The sequence below is a fragment of the Pneumocystis jirovecii genome (assembly GCF_001477535.1).
Source record: "Pneumocystis jirovecii RU7 chromosome Unknown supercont1.22, whole genome shotgun sequence".
NCBI classification, from domain to species: Eukaryota; Fungi; Ascomycota; class Pneumocystomycetes; order Pneumocystales; family Pneumocystaceae; genus Pneumocystis; species Pneumocystis jirovecii.
In genome coordinates this window covers 1-14,383 of record NW_017264796.1, presented here as the reverse complement: position 1 = coordinate 14,383, position 14,383 = coordinate 1, and the positions used below count along the sequence as shown (strand labels likewise).

Sequence of the window (14,383 nt, the reverse complement as noted above, 5' to 3'; positions counted from 1 at the left end):
AAATACACTATGGAAATCTTTCTAAACACTAATTTCTATCAATTCTTATATCAATTCTTATATCAATGCTTCTGTCAACGCTTCTGTCAACGCCCTGTCAACGCCTATATCAACTTTCACAAACTTCAACTCCACTCATCAACCCCCACTCCCCCCACTCCCCCCATTGTTCTATCCCATCATCTCTCCATCACTGCATCTCACCTCGACTCCATGTGGGGCAAATCCGGGGTAGGCGCTGAATGCACTGATAACGACATGGCACAACAAACAGCGGCCACTCATCCGGGCAATACATGCTATTTGCACAGGGAACACGCTACTTTATGTGTAATGCACTTTCAATTGATGCTGAAGAGATCATATCTACTCTTTCCTGCCCTATCCTCATTCATCTAGTAAATATACATGCCCATTATTAAATCCTGCCCATTTGCTTTTTAAATCATGAATGAAATCATCATTACCACTAGCACCCCCCTCATCACATTCCACCCGCTCACCCTTAATCCCTCACTCGGCTTCACTTCCCCTGCTTCATCCTCCTCTCCTGTCGTGCACTTCGTAGGCTTACACCGCCTCGTTGAGGTCAACGTTATTCTCGATGTGACCGTAGATGTAGTTGTGGATGTGCTAGTATGGGTCGACGTCTTTGTGACCCACGTGTCTGTCGTTTGCAGAGACTGGCAGTCTGTTACCTTTGCGTCTTTAACGGTTGTTGTTGTTGTCGTTGTGGTTGTAGTTGTGGTTGTTATGTTTTTAGTTGCTATTTCGTATGGTTTTACTTCCAGTGGTTTCAATCCATGGCATTTATTTTCTATCGTTTTGCATGAATCTTCACAATCACATTCCTTTTTAAATCCGCATCTTTTTAGTAAATCATGGCATATCTCCCTTAATTCTACATAGAGTCCAAATGCTTGTGCAACCAAATCAAATGCTTTCGCTTCGTCTTCTGTTACCTTCGCTGTTGCATCTCTTCTTATAAGTCTAAACGGCTTCGTGTCTTTTCCACTAGGTACAGCTGGTGCACTAGGCACAACTTCGTTTTCCGATTTATTGTTTTCTACTTTTGCTTTTGATAAAACAAGACTTGCTTTTTTCATTGCATCTTCTGCTTTTTTTTTGATATCCTCATATTCACTAGCTTTCTTTTCCAGCTCTTTACTGGCTTCTGTAAGTTTTTTCTGTAATCCAGAACATTGCTTTTTTACTTGTTCTACTAATTTCTTGCAAAGCTCTTCCCTAACTTGATTATCCTTCTTACCATTTTCTTTGCACAAAGTTTCAAGCCCATTGCTTGCATTCGCCCATTGTGTGCAGTATTTGTCAAGCTCCCCCTTACATTTTTCTTTTGTGTCCAAATGACCCTTCAATTGGTCAACTACTTTCAGTTCCAATTCCCTCCTTTCGATGAATGATTTACACACTTCATTAAGTTCCTTACACTTTCCACCACTAGCAGTTAGATTCTGGCAACTTGACATGAATTTTTTGCAATAGGGTTCCCAAGAATCGCATGTTTCTTCCATTGTATTTTTTTCTTTCGCTTTATCCAGAACACTACTTATTTTCATGCGTGCTCCTAATGTAGTACATTTAGAGTCCACACTTTCTGTAAGAATCTTGCAAGTAGTATTCAGTGCTACACATGCGAATGCAAACTGCGTTCTTCCCCTTCTACTCCATTTATGACATTGTTCTCCCAAATTTTTTAAACATGAATCCAACTTGTCCAAATCCTTCACTTTTCCTTCCAACAATCTCTCTTCCAATTGTTCAGCAATATCTAGCCTATTGCAATGGTGTCTCAACGTACGGCAGGGCCATTTGATTTCTTCTGAATCTTGTTCTAAATCTTGACATTTCTTCAATAATTCCCTGCAATCCTGCTTTGTAGGAAAATCCCGTTTCTCATTTAAATCTCTCTGCAACAAGTTTGTCCTCATATGTAAATCTGTTAATACTATAAGGGCACCTTCTGTTGGTTGTACGCACAATACAAATAAGTGGTCACTTTTTTCTTTTAGAGCCACGCATGCCTTTACTAGTTCTTTTTGAAGTATTTTAAGCCATTCCCCATCTCTATTATGAAATTTTCCTCTCATTTTGTCTTGTAATATTTGATTTGCTAGTGCATCAAGGCCTTTTTTATAACATGCAGCCTTAACATTCTTACACTGTTTATCAAAAGATGTTTGACTTTTAAAATAAAAACAGTCTGATTGTAATCTCGTGCAGTCATTTTCAGTAAGGAACCTTGGTAATTCGCTCCATAATGTAATTTTATCTTCAAATCGTTTGTTTTCAAGCTCTGCAGTTAAAACAGTCTTCTTTTCTTCAAATTCCTCTTTAAATTCTTTACATTTATCTTTATAAATGGTTTTATTTTCACATAATTCTTTTAAATCATCTGTTAAATACCCAAAAAATTTACATTTGTTATTGAGTACATTCTCGCATTGAGCTTCATTAAAAGGATCACTTCCTGACAGAAATACTAATAGATCAACAATATCTCTTTCCAGTGCTCTTCGAATTACAACTCCATGTGCTGTTGTTTCCTTATAAAGTTCTTCCAAACCTATTTTTTCTGCTAGAGTAGCCTCTGGTCTTGTGGGATCAAATTTTGAACCTGGCGGTATATAAATTATCCCTAGATTTTTACATTTTTTCTTTAAGCCACTACAATTTGGTTTTTCTGTTTCGCAATTCTTATTGTGAAAATGGCATTCTTCAAGTAAAGAATGCCCTTTTTTTTGCAACTGTTCATTAAGTTTTAATACGTCCTCTATTTTTTTCTTTAAAGATTTACACTTTTCTTCTGCTTCTTTTACTAAAGATTTACATGCAGAGTCCGTATCAAAACACTTTTGCGCTAATTCATCACTTTCTTGACCCAATTTTGGACAAAGTTCCTTGAGCTTTTTTTCACATGTATTTTTATCTTTAAGATCACCATTAAGCGCTCTTAAAAGAGCTTTTTCTGCCACTTCTTCGCGTTTTTTTTGATAACATTTACTTCTCAATGTGTTACAGTTTTCTTTAAGATCTATTGGACACGCTCCCTCCAAAAATAGGCATTGTTGTTCATTCTCTTTGCAATCCTCATCTCTCAAAGCTGAAGTTTCTTTTACAGCTGCTGCTTGAAGTTTTGTTTTAAATATAGTGCATTTTTCCTGAACTTTGTCCTTTAATTCTGTGCATTTTTTTGCTGCTTCACCATTTTTACAAAAGCTTTCAAGTTTCCCATGTATTTCTTTTTTTTTTAATGAAGCATTTTCCAGCCCTTGACAATATTCTTCTAATTTTTTTTTGCATTTACTGTCATCATTATAATCTTTTCCTGCAATTAAAGCAAAAAGAATTTCTTCATCTTCATATACACTAGCTTTTTGCGCTGCTGCAGCCCTCCGCTTAACCGCCCGCGCCACCGCCCGCGCCAAGCTGTGCCTGACGGGGGTGAGCTGTGCTGTGGTGTGTGTTTTGAGTTTGAGTTTGAGTTAATGTGTTTTGACTGCAAAAATTGAAGAGATTCGTTTCCATATTAAATTTAAATATTAAATTATCCTTAATTAATTTTAAGGGAGTTCAAGTAAATTCTGTGATGAAACAGAGGTATAGTGTGTGCTGAAGTATATCTTTAGTGTGTCCATACAATTATTGTGATACATGCTTTACTACACGTATTTAAATTTGTGTGGGGTAAATGCGGGGTAAATGTGGGGTAAATGTGGGGTAATCGTAAAACTTGAATAGATAAAAAGTAGAATATAAAAGGACATAAACGAGAAATAAAGGCTATTTAAACAAAGAATAGTGATCAATTAGATAGGGAACACGTGATTTCATGTGTAATGCACTTTCAATTGATGCTGAAGAGATGACTCAATCTACTTTACTCTTTCCTGTCCTACCCTGCTCGTTTATTTACTAAATATACATGCTCATCATTAAATTTTGCTCATTTGCTTTCTAAATCATGAACGAAATCATCATTGCTAATATCACCCCCCTCATCACGCTCCACCCACTCATCTTCAATCCCTCACTCGGCTTCACGTCCTCTGCATCATCCCCTGTCGTACACTTGGTTGGTTTGCAACGCCTCGTTGATGTGAGTGTTATTTTTGATGTAATCGTAGATGTGATGGTAGACGTGCTTGTGTGTGTCGATGTCTGTGTAACCCATGTGTCTGTTGTGCTGAGAGATTTGCATTTTTCGCTATCTCCTGTTTTTTCTGCTTCTTTGACTGTTTCTGTGACCGTGGTTATATTTGTTTTTGTTACTGTTTCGTGTGGCTTCACTTTCAGTGGTTCTAATTTCGAACATACTCCTTGTATCTTTTTACACACACTTTTTAAAGCATCGCAATCGTCTTTAATCCCGCAATCTGAGGTCAATTTATTACATTTTTCCTTTAAATCTATATATCTTCCTAATACTTCTGCTGTCAAATCAAATGCTTTAACTTCCGATTCCGTTACCGATACATCCTTAACTTCTCTCCGTAGTATTTTCGCATGTTTTGTGGTATCTTGCTCGTTTGAAACAGCATTCTTCTTATCCTTACTATTACCTTTTGATGCATTACTTTCGTTTTTCTTAACGAGTGATAATACAAGATTGGACTTGTTCATTGCTTCTTCTGCCTGTTTCTTAAGTTCCTTATATGTCTTATAATCTTCTTGTAAATCTTTTTCTGGTTGTTCTAATTCTGTTGGTAATGTTTTACATTGTTCTTTCACTTCTTCCACTAATTTCTCACAGAGCTCTTCTCTAACTTTATTGTCATCCTTTTTAGACTTGTTATCAGTAGTATCTTTACATAAACTTTTGATTGACGCATTATTTACGTTTCCTGCTATTGTACAATATCCTTCTAATGCTGTAGTACATTCATTTTTCTTATTCAACTTTCCTCGAAGTTCAACCTTGAGAGAGTCTTCCAAGGCTTTTCTTTCATAAAATGGTTTACAATGTTTTTTAATTTTTGTACAAGTATCCTTTTTTAAAAGATCTAGACAATTAGGCGAAAATTTATCACAATATGGGTCCCAAAATGGGCAAACATTTGCTAATCTTGTTATTTTATCCGTGTTATTTTTAAGAAATCCAATGATTTTTGAATTCTCTATATTTTCTTTGAATACTTTGCACCTATCTTGTACGTCTTTTACCATCAGCTCACACGTAGCATTTTGGAAGACACATACAAAAGAGAAACGGTCATCGCCTCTTCTAGACCATTTATTACACTTTTCTTTTAGATATTTTACACAACTTTCTTGATCTTTCAAAGTATCCTTGTGTTCATCTAGTAAAACCTGTTTTAAAATTTCTGTAGTTCCTAAACGATTACATTGCTGCTCCAATGTATGACATGGCCACGTAATTTCTTTTGAATCCTCTCCTAAATCTTGACATTTTCTCCCTAATTCTTTGCAGTCCTTGTCTGTCGGAAAATCTCGCCTTTTATCCAACTGTTGTCGTAAAAAGATAGTTTTCATTCGAAGATCATGTGTAAGCAACCGGGCTGCTTTTGCTGGCTGTACACACAGAGCAAATAGTTCATCGTTTGGGAAATTTTCTTTATTTTCTTTTAGTTCCTTGCATACTTTTACTAATTCTTGTTGAAACTTTTCAAGCCAGCTTTTGTTTGAACCATGTAACATTCCTCGCATATTTTCTTGCAGCACTTTATTTGCCCGTGCATCAAGCCCTCTCTTATAACACGCTGCCCTTACATTCGCACATGATTTTTCGCCATCTTGACATTTTTTTTCAAAATAGAAACAATAGGACTCTAATTTTGTACAATCTTCGTTGCTAAGGAATGTTGGCAATCCTCCCCATCCAATAATTCCATTATTTCCTTTTTTTGGATCAAAAAGATGATTATTTATAAGCTTTGACGCGAAAATATTACATGTTTTTTTAATATCTTCCTCCAATTCTTTGCACTTTTCCTTTCCAATGTTATTTGCAGCATTTTTTGCACATAGTTTTTCCAAGGCCTCATGTTCATGAGAGTTTTTGCATTTATTTTCGAGAATCTCATTACATTTTTTTCCGATATCATTATTTCCGGTATTATCTTTTTTAACCAACAACGCCAACAAAGCTGTCGCATCTCTTACTTGTTGTCTTCCAATAAAAACTCCATCCTCCTCTGCCCTCTTATAAAGCTCTTCTAGCCCTATGTCCTCTGCTACTGTAGGCTCTGGCTTAGTTGGATCGAAATCGGGCCCTGGATGTATATAAATGACGCCCTTTTTTCCACATTCTTTTGCTAATTCATCACATTTTGGTAGATAGTCCTCGCAGTCTTTATTTTGAGGTTTGCATTGTGATGCATCTTTTTTGCAGTTCCCTCTGTGAAAGTAACATTGCTCAAGTAATGGTAGACATTTTCCTCGTAGTTCATTTTTCTCCTTAAGTGCTTCTTCGACTTTTTGTTTCAAAACACTACACTTACTTTTTCCTTTTGCTACAAGACTTACGCATGTTGCTTGTTGATCAAGACATAACATTGTCAACTCATCACTTTCTTGGCCTATTTTTGGGCAAACATTTTTGATTTTCTTTTCGCATTCAGTTGTGTTTTCTAAATCCCCATGAAGTGCCCTCAAAAGGACTTCTTCTGCTACTCCGTCACGTTTTCTCTGGTAACATTTATTTCTTAGTTCGCTACATTTCTCTTTAAGTTCATTTGGACACGCTCCTTCCAAAAATAGGCATTGTCGTTCATTCTCTTTGCAATTATCATCTGATGGATCCTTTAATGCTGGTTCTAACTTTTTTGTTTTAAAATCTGTACATTTTCCCATAACTTTGGTTTGTAGACTTTGACATTTTGTATCTGCTTTTCCATTATCACAAAAATCTTTTAATTTTTCGTGTACTTGTTCTATTTTTAGATTTACTTCATTTAATTCTTGGCAATATTTTTTCAATTTTTCTATACATTTTGTTTTTTCCAAGTCTTTATTCAGAATTAAAGCTAAAACATGCTCCTCATCAAAACTATTCTGTGCCCCTGCTGCCTGCCGCTTAACCGCCCGCGCCACCGCCCGCGCCAAGCCGTGCCTGACGGGGGTGGGCTGCGCTGTGGTGTGTGGCTGAGTTTGAGTTTCCATTAACGTGTTTCGGTTGCATGTTAGGTGTTAAAGCCATGTCTTCAAATTTGAATATTAAATTATTTCTAATTAATTATAGAGTTTTCAAGTAAATTCTGTGATGAAACAGGTATAGTGTGTGCTGAAGTATATCTTTAGTGTGTCCATATAATTATTGTGATACATGCTTTACTACACGTATTTAAATTTGTGTGGGGTAAATGCGGGGTAAATGTGAGGTAATCGTAAAACCTGAATAGATAAAAAGTAGAATATAAAAGGATATAAACGAGAAATCAAGGCAATTAAAAAAATATGGGAAAACTATGTAGGAATTCTTTATAACATTGTTTGTTTATATCATCATAAATATTAGAAAAATCAGAAAATTTTCTGTAGAGTATATATCGAACATGACAGTTATAATGGTTTTTTTTTTAAATAAAATTCTTCATTCAATATACATGTGTTAATATTATTAATAGATTTTTTAGTTCTATTAAAGCTAGCTATAATCTCATTTTTAAGATTATCGTATTTTTCGTTTTTCTTGATTCAATATTTTTATGTAAATATTTTTATGTATAAAAAATATCGTTATTTTAGATTTTTTTATTCCAATTTTATTTTTTGTCTAAAACTATTTTACATATCTTTATTTTTTACTTATTTTTTGTACTTAGTTTTATCATGTCAAAATCTAAATTCAAAACTATACAGTTCTTATATTTTTTCATACTTTTTGTTTTTAGAATTTAAATTATAAAAATACTTTTCAATTAATGATAATTATTTTTTAAAAAAATATTGATGTTTTCAAGTATTTTATTAGTTTTTAATTTTAAGACTGTTTTTTTAATTATTTATACATGTTTTTTGCATATTTTTTACACTAACAAATTTTATACAATTTGACTAGTTTTAAGAAATTCATTTTCAATTTAAATTTACGGCTTATAGTTTTATTTCTAAATTTGTGTATTCTTAAATTGTTTTATTTTGGAAATTTAGATATTTATTAAACTTTTTAATTTTTTATATACTTTGAATTTTATATTATTAAATTTATGGTATTTTTTAATTTTTCTTTCTATATTGATATTATGTTTTTAAGACTGTTAAAGGTATTTTGTTCTATTATACAAAATAGTTTTTTAGTATAAGAAAATGTTGATCCTTAAAATCTAAATTTTGATTATCAAAAAGTTAGGTTAATTTACAAAAAGGATGTTTTTTAAAAGAGATAATAGTTTTAGAGAATAAATAAATAAATATATCCAATATACTTAGTTGTATTTATATTTCCCATAGCTTTACCAGAGATGAATTGCAAAATAAAAAAATCGTCTTTTAAACTATGATTAACCATTAAATATCAATTTCCCAAAAATTACGATTCATTAAGTAGCCTGATATCTACAAAATAGTAATTTTTATATTTATTTTCCAAAAATATTTAAATAAATCTTATGAATAATCATTAGTTTTACATAATTATCGTCAAAAATGCCCCACAAAAATATTAGTAAATATATATTGTTTTAATTTTAAATAATTATCCATAGTCCCAATATTATTCCTACAATTTCCAAAATCAATTTTATCATTTGTAATCCCTGTGCTTTGAGTCCATAGCCTTCTCCATGGTCACTTGGTGATATTGTTGGTTTATGTCTTGAATGTGTGGATGTTGATGAACGTGTAATCGATGTATCTTTAGATGTGCGTGTAGATGTGCGTGCAGATGTACGTGTAGATGTGTCTGTAGATGTACGTGTAGATGCATGTGTAGATGTGTCTATAGATGTGTCTGTAGATGTCTCTGTAAATGTGTCTGTAGATGTGTCTGTAGATGTATCTGTAATTAATGTGTCTGTATCTAATGTACTTGTCTCCAATGTGCCTGTAATTGACGTGTATATATCCGATGTGTCTGTAGTTGGTATATGTGTAGTCGGTGAGCTTGATGTAGTTGGCGGAGCTGCAGGTGATGAATCTGTAGTCGGTAAACTTGTAGTTAAGCTTGTAGTTGAATTTGTCGGTTTTGGTTTTGGTTTTGATGGTTTTGGTTCTGATGGCTTTGGTAGTGGCGGTGGTGGCTGTGGATGTGGTTGTGGTTGTGGTGGTTTTGGTGGCTGCGGTTGTGGTACTGGTAGTGGTGGTACTGGTGGTGGTGGTACTGGTGGTGGTGGTACTGGTGGCGATGGTACTGGTGGTGATGGTACTGGTGGTACTGGTGGTACTGGTGGTTGTGGTTGTGGTTGTGGTTGTGGTGGCGGTGGCGGTGGCGGTGGCGGTGGTGGCGGTAGTGGTGGTGGTGATGGTGGCTTGCATTTAACAGTAAGATTACTGCATACATAAGAAACTCTATTGTTAATCCCAGAACAAGAAGACCCTATAGATGAACATAAAGATTTTATTTTTTTACACTCTGTGCTAGAATCAAATTTAGTATAATAATATATAAATGCTTTTAATGCGAGTGTATCACATATTTTTTCTAAATATGATATTAAAGTTTCACATTGAATAGAGCTGTTGCACTGTTGTTTTTTCTTTTGGTCTGTAGAATTTTTGCATTCTTTCATTTTTTCTTTACATTCAGAAATACTAGATATTCCTCCAAATGCCTTAGCTAATGCACTAAGATCCTTAGTTTTTTCTGATACAGCATTACACTTTTCAGCAATTTTAGAACAGAGACTATTCAAAGAAGGACAAGCCCCTATATACAAAACACAGTAATGCATGAGATGAGGACAAGGACTATAAGTTGTATAAGATACTCTATTAAGAAATTTTTTATAATTATCAATATGTCGTAATAATTTTCCACAATCTTCCTTCATCTCATTGAGTATTTCTTTACATGCCTTTAATATATTAGTACACATATAAGTATAACGTAGACGATTTTTTGAACAATAGCTTTCAAGATGACTGACACAAATTGGCAGACTTTGTAATAAAACGCTACTATTTTTCAGTATTTCTAATCTTATCTTGTTAAGTTCATCCATATCACTGCAGTATCTTTTGAGGTTTCGACATAAACTTACAATAGATGTTGAACATAATTTCAAATTATCGCATTCTTTTCTTTGCTTTCTACAAGAAGTAATTGTATACTCATTCATCTTTTTTAGAGTCTCTCCTAATTTATCACATTTCTTATCAACAAGGAGTGTTAATTTTGTACACGTTTCTTGTAGATGCAAACATTTGCGTAGTATATAATAATTGTAATACATAACTTCTTTACATATTAGAGAAAGACGCGCTTTGCAATTCTTAGTTAGGCTATAACCCGAAGATCCATAATCTATTGAGCCTATTTTTTCATTTAATTTCCTTATTAAAATCATATCAGTTTCTGTTTCTAAATCTGTTTGATAACAGGTAAGCCGTACTGTTCTACAGAAATCATTTTTGACCCAGGTATTAAATTGTTTATTAAAAAAATAACATAGTGGTAAGTATTCCACAGATTTTTTTGAAAAAAAACTTTGTGGAATTGATAAAAAATTATTATCATTGATTTTTCTTAAATAAGATCTAAAATAGTATTGACTATTATAATATATCTTTGTGCAAACATCATGTTTACTGTTAGTTTTATTACATACATTTTTAAAAACATCTAAATAACCTGCTAAAGGGCATTTTTTATTTAATTCTTTTTCGCACTCATTGGCTTGTGCATTAACACGTTGAATTAAAATACTAGCAACTACTTCATTCGGAAGTAATGGCATTTTATCAATATAAATACCTAATTGATTTAACTTTTCATAGCCGTATTGAATTGTGTTTTCGTCAACATCGATAGGTAAATTTTTAAGATTAAAATCATAATTAATGTTAAAATTGAAAAAAAAACCATTTTCTGCACAATTTGTTTGAAATAAACGGCACATATGATAAATATTTCGACAATCCAAAACGTTATAATAGCATTTTTTTAACCAAACCATGCAGTTCTGATATGTTGTTTCTATATGTTTCAATAAAAATTGATTTTGAAGATTTTGACAATTCTCTTTAGTTTCTGAAATAATTTTTTTACAAATATTAGAACTATTAATACATAAACTAAAAAACTCTGGACTTTGATGACTAAATAATAGACATTTTCCTTTGAGTTTTTCTAAACAAGAAGAGTAATTATGTGTTTCTTTCAAAAACCTATTCATAATTACTTTTGTTATTTCCATGCGGGCCTCATTATAACAATATTCTTTTAGTTTATCGCATTTTGTAGAAAGATCTGGATAGTGTTGTCCTAAGAAAAAACAATCTGTTTGCAGTTTGCTACATCGATTATGATAATTTGTTTTTTTACTATCCAAAAGATTTTTAATTTCCTCTACCATACTAGACATTTGAGTATTTAAAGCACATAGTGGTTGAGGATTACTACAAATACGAGAAATATCACTATTCAATATTTTTACTTCACTAATACAGAGTTTTTTTAGTTTTGTTATGCAATTGTTGCTGTTATGAAAGTCGTTCGAAGTTAAAAAAGCTGCAAGATAATAAGATAAATGTTTTTTATTATTTTCTAGTTTAAGTTTTAGGTCGTAAACTTTTTTGTTTAATTGATGATGATATTCCTCATTAATAAATTCGTATAAAAACAATGGATCTTCATCATGCAAAGGAGAAAATATTTGAATAAGATCTAATAATTGGAATTAAATCAAAAAAAAAAAAAAGAATACCTAAAATTTCGTTATTATCTGAAAAAACTCTTTTTATGCTGATGAAAACTAAAAGAATGCATGTTTTGGTAAATAACAACATATGAGGGAAGGGGGAATATAAGTCCCCCTTCAAATTAGTGATTCAAAATAGACAGAAAGGCTTCGATATTATAAAAAATGATTCGTAAAAATGATTCGCAGATATATTAAGATAATCGACGTTTAGTAATTAAATAAGTAAGTATCTTTATAGCATAATAATTTGATAAATTTAGTATAATATAATTTATTTTGGTTATTTTTGAACTATTTATTAGATTATTGAATTTATTTTAAAACGTTGATTTTTAAATTATTTATAGCTTAAAAATATAATCATAAAATTCACAATAATTTGTTTTATTGAAGATATGATGATTAATAAAAGTATTTTGTTTTTTTAATTATATTTTTTTTTTGTTTTGAATTATCTCTCTTATATATTGAGAACTTCTATATTTTAATTCTAAAAAATTGTAAGGTACACTAAGTGCAGATTACTGAAATTTGAGATTTTTCTCCGATCTCTGTGATTTTCCAATTACTGATTTTAGTATTTTTACATTAAACATATTAGGTTAAAATGGTATTTATAGTTTTAGCTTTTTCCTAAATTTGTACATTTAATTTTACGTTTTTCTAAATTTATACTTTTATTTATTTGGATTTGTTTGTTTTTGAAATTTAAATTATTTTTATTAATTTCTACTAATTTTGAATTTTGGCTTATTTTTTAGATATTTAGATTATAATAAGTTTTTTTGTATTGTTTATTCTATTTTGTACAAAAGTATTATTAATGATTAAAATTTTTTATTAAATTACTTTATGTAACATTTCTAATAAAGATCAATATTTTATGTATAGTTCACTATTAAGAATATATTGAATTACTCAACTTCAAATTTGAACTTTTTATATTAGCACTAATTTTAAAGTTAATGATGATAATTCTATCATTAAACGTTTTAAAATGTCTTATCAAAGCTGTAAAAACTATTGATAGTATATTTTATGATTAAAAACAAGTTATGATTTTTTTTGAAAATATAAGTTTTTAGAAAAGGGTATTTTGAAGAATATGACACAAAATTTATTTTTAAATTTAGATTAATTAATATAGTTAAAGTTTATACTTATTGATAAAATTAATATAATACAGAATCTAATTCTAAATTTTAAATTGCTTTATATTTAAAATGTTTATATTTTAAAATAACTAAAAAAATTCTTTATTTAGTTGTTTAGAGAAATATTTGTCAAGAGTTTTTGAGTTTTATTTAAATATTTTTTGTGGTTTAAATAAAATAAATAATAATTTTATATCCATGTTTATCTTTGAGTTATTTATATATTTAAATATTTTAATTAAATGTTTATTCATTTCCTCTTTTAATTTTTCCTTATAAGATATAAACTTTAAATTTTTGAAAACTATATAATATTATATAGAAATTGAAAAATTATCCAAGAACATTTTAATTTATAAATTTGTATATTCATTTGAGAGGTGGAGGGAACACTTAATTGGCGGAATAATTATGAAAAGTGTTCTATTTTTTTTCATTTTTATATTCATCGTATTTATTAATGAATTCTTTTATTTTTCTAAAAATCTCTATTAAGATAATTTTTTTTGCTAGTATAAGTATAGGTTTTGTTAGATCAGAAGAAAAGCTTGGATGTGTGTGATAACTTGTCTTTTTTTTGAATTTATTGTAGTCTAATATAGTATGTAGTTTAAATTGCAATATTTCTAAGAGCAAAAAAGTGCTTTATTTCCAGGGCTTTTAAATAAGTATTTAAGATTTGTTTTTTAGAATTCTAGAATTTTTTTTTTTGAATATTTTAATAAGTTCTTAAATGTTTTATTTATGTAAATATATCTCTTTAGAATTTTATTTCTTTTTATATTCTATTTTAGGTGCTTCTTTGAAAAATGTTTTTATATTTATTTTTCTGAACTTACGTTATTCATTGGAAAATAGTTTTATTGGTGAAATTGTTATGTTTTTTTGTTTTTTTGAAATGTATTAGAGAATTGTAGCCTTTTTTGAAATCAAAGCATGATTTTTTTAAACTGAAATTTTTATTTTTATTTTTTTTTGTTAAATTTGGTTTTTAAATTTATTTGTATGTTTTTTGTATTTTTGTATATATTTTTCAATTCTGTATATATATTCTCTATGTGTTGTATACTTTATCTTTTTACTTTGTTGTTTAGTAATCTATTATAATATTTATTTAAAATTTTGTATTTTTTGTTATAATTATTATTTTTTACGTGATTTAAAGTTAAAAGAGTTTATAATTTAGAAAATCTTTTTATATTAATTAAAATTTTGTTTTCCTAAATTTAAAAATATTTAATATGGAAAGATATAAAGAATAAATATTTAAAATGTTTTTTTTTTTTTTGAAATTATATGTTTTATACTAATGGTAGCAAAAATAAAGATTTCTACTCGTTGATATAAAATTTGTTTTTCTAGAAAAAGTATTCTTTTATTAAAATAATG

The 14,383-nt window shown here is 30.2% G+C and overlaps 3 protein-coding genes across 3 annotated transcripts; all 3 read right to left on the bottom strand.

Annotated features, from left to right (window-relative positions):
• Positions 1–440: 440 nt before the first annotated feature.
• T551_03676 (uncharacterized protein) lies at positions 441–3,452 on the bottom strand (the record flags this gene model as incomplete). Its single annotated transcript, XM_018375939.1, has 1 exon — positions 441–3,452. A coding segment is annotated over one exon (3,012 nt), but the record flags the coding sequence as incomplete, so codon positions are not given.
• Positions 3,453–3,975: 523 nt separating this feature from the next.
• T551_03675 (uncharacterized protein) lies at positions 3,976–7,140 on the bottom strand (the record flags this gene model as incomplete). Its single annotated transcript, XM_018375938.1, has 1 exon — positions 3,976–7,140. The coding sequence occupies one exon, from the start codon at positions 7,138–7,140 to the stop codon at positions 3,976–3,978; it is 3,165 nt and encodes a 1,054-aa protein (XP_018227851.1).
• Positions 7,141–8,666: 1,526 nt separating this feature from the next.
• Positions 8,667–11,925, bottom strand: T551_03674 (uncharacterized protein; the record flags this gene model as incomplete). Its single annotated transcript, XM_018375937.1, has 2 exons — positions 8,667–11,803; positions 11,844–11,925. 2 exons carry the CDS (start codon positions 11,923–11,925, stop codon positions 8,667–8,669), a joined length of 3,219 nt encoding a protein of 1,072 aa, XP_018227850.1.
• Between the last annotated feature and the right edge of the window lie 2,458 nt (positions 11,926–14,383).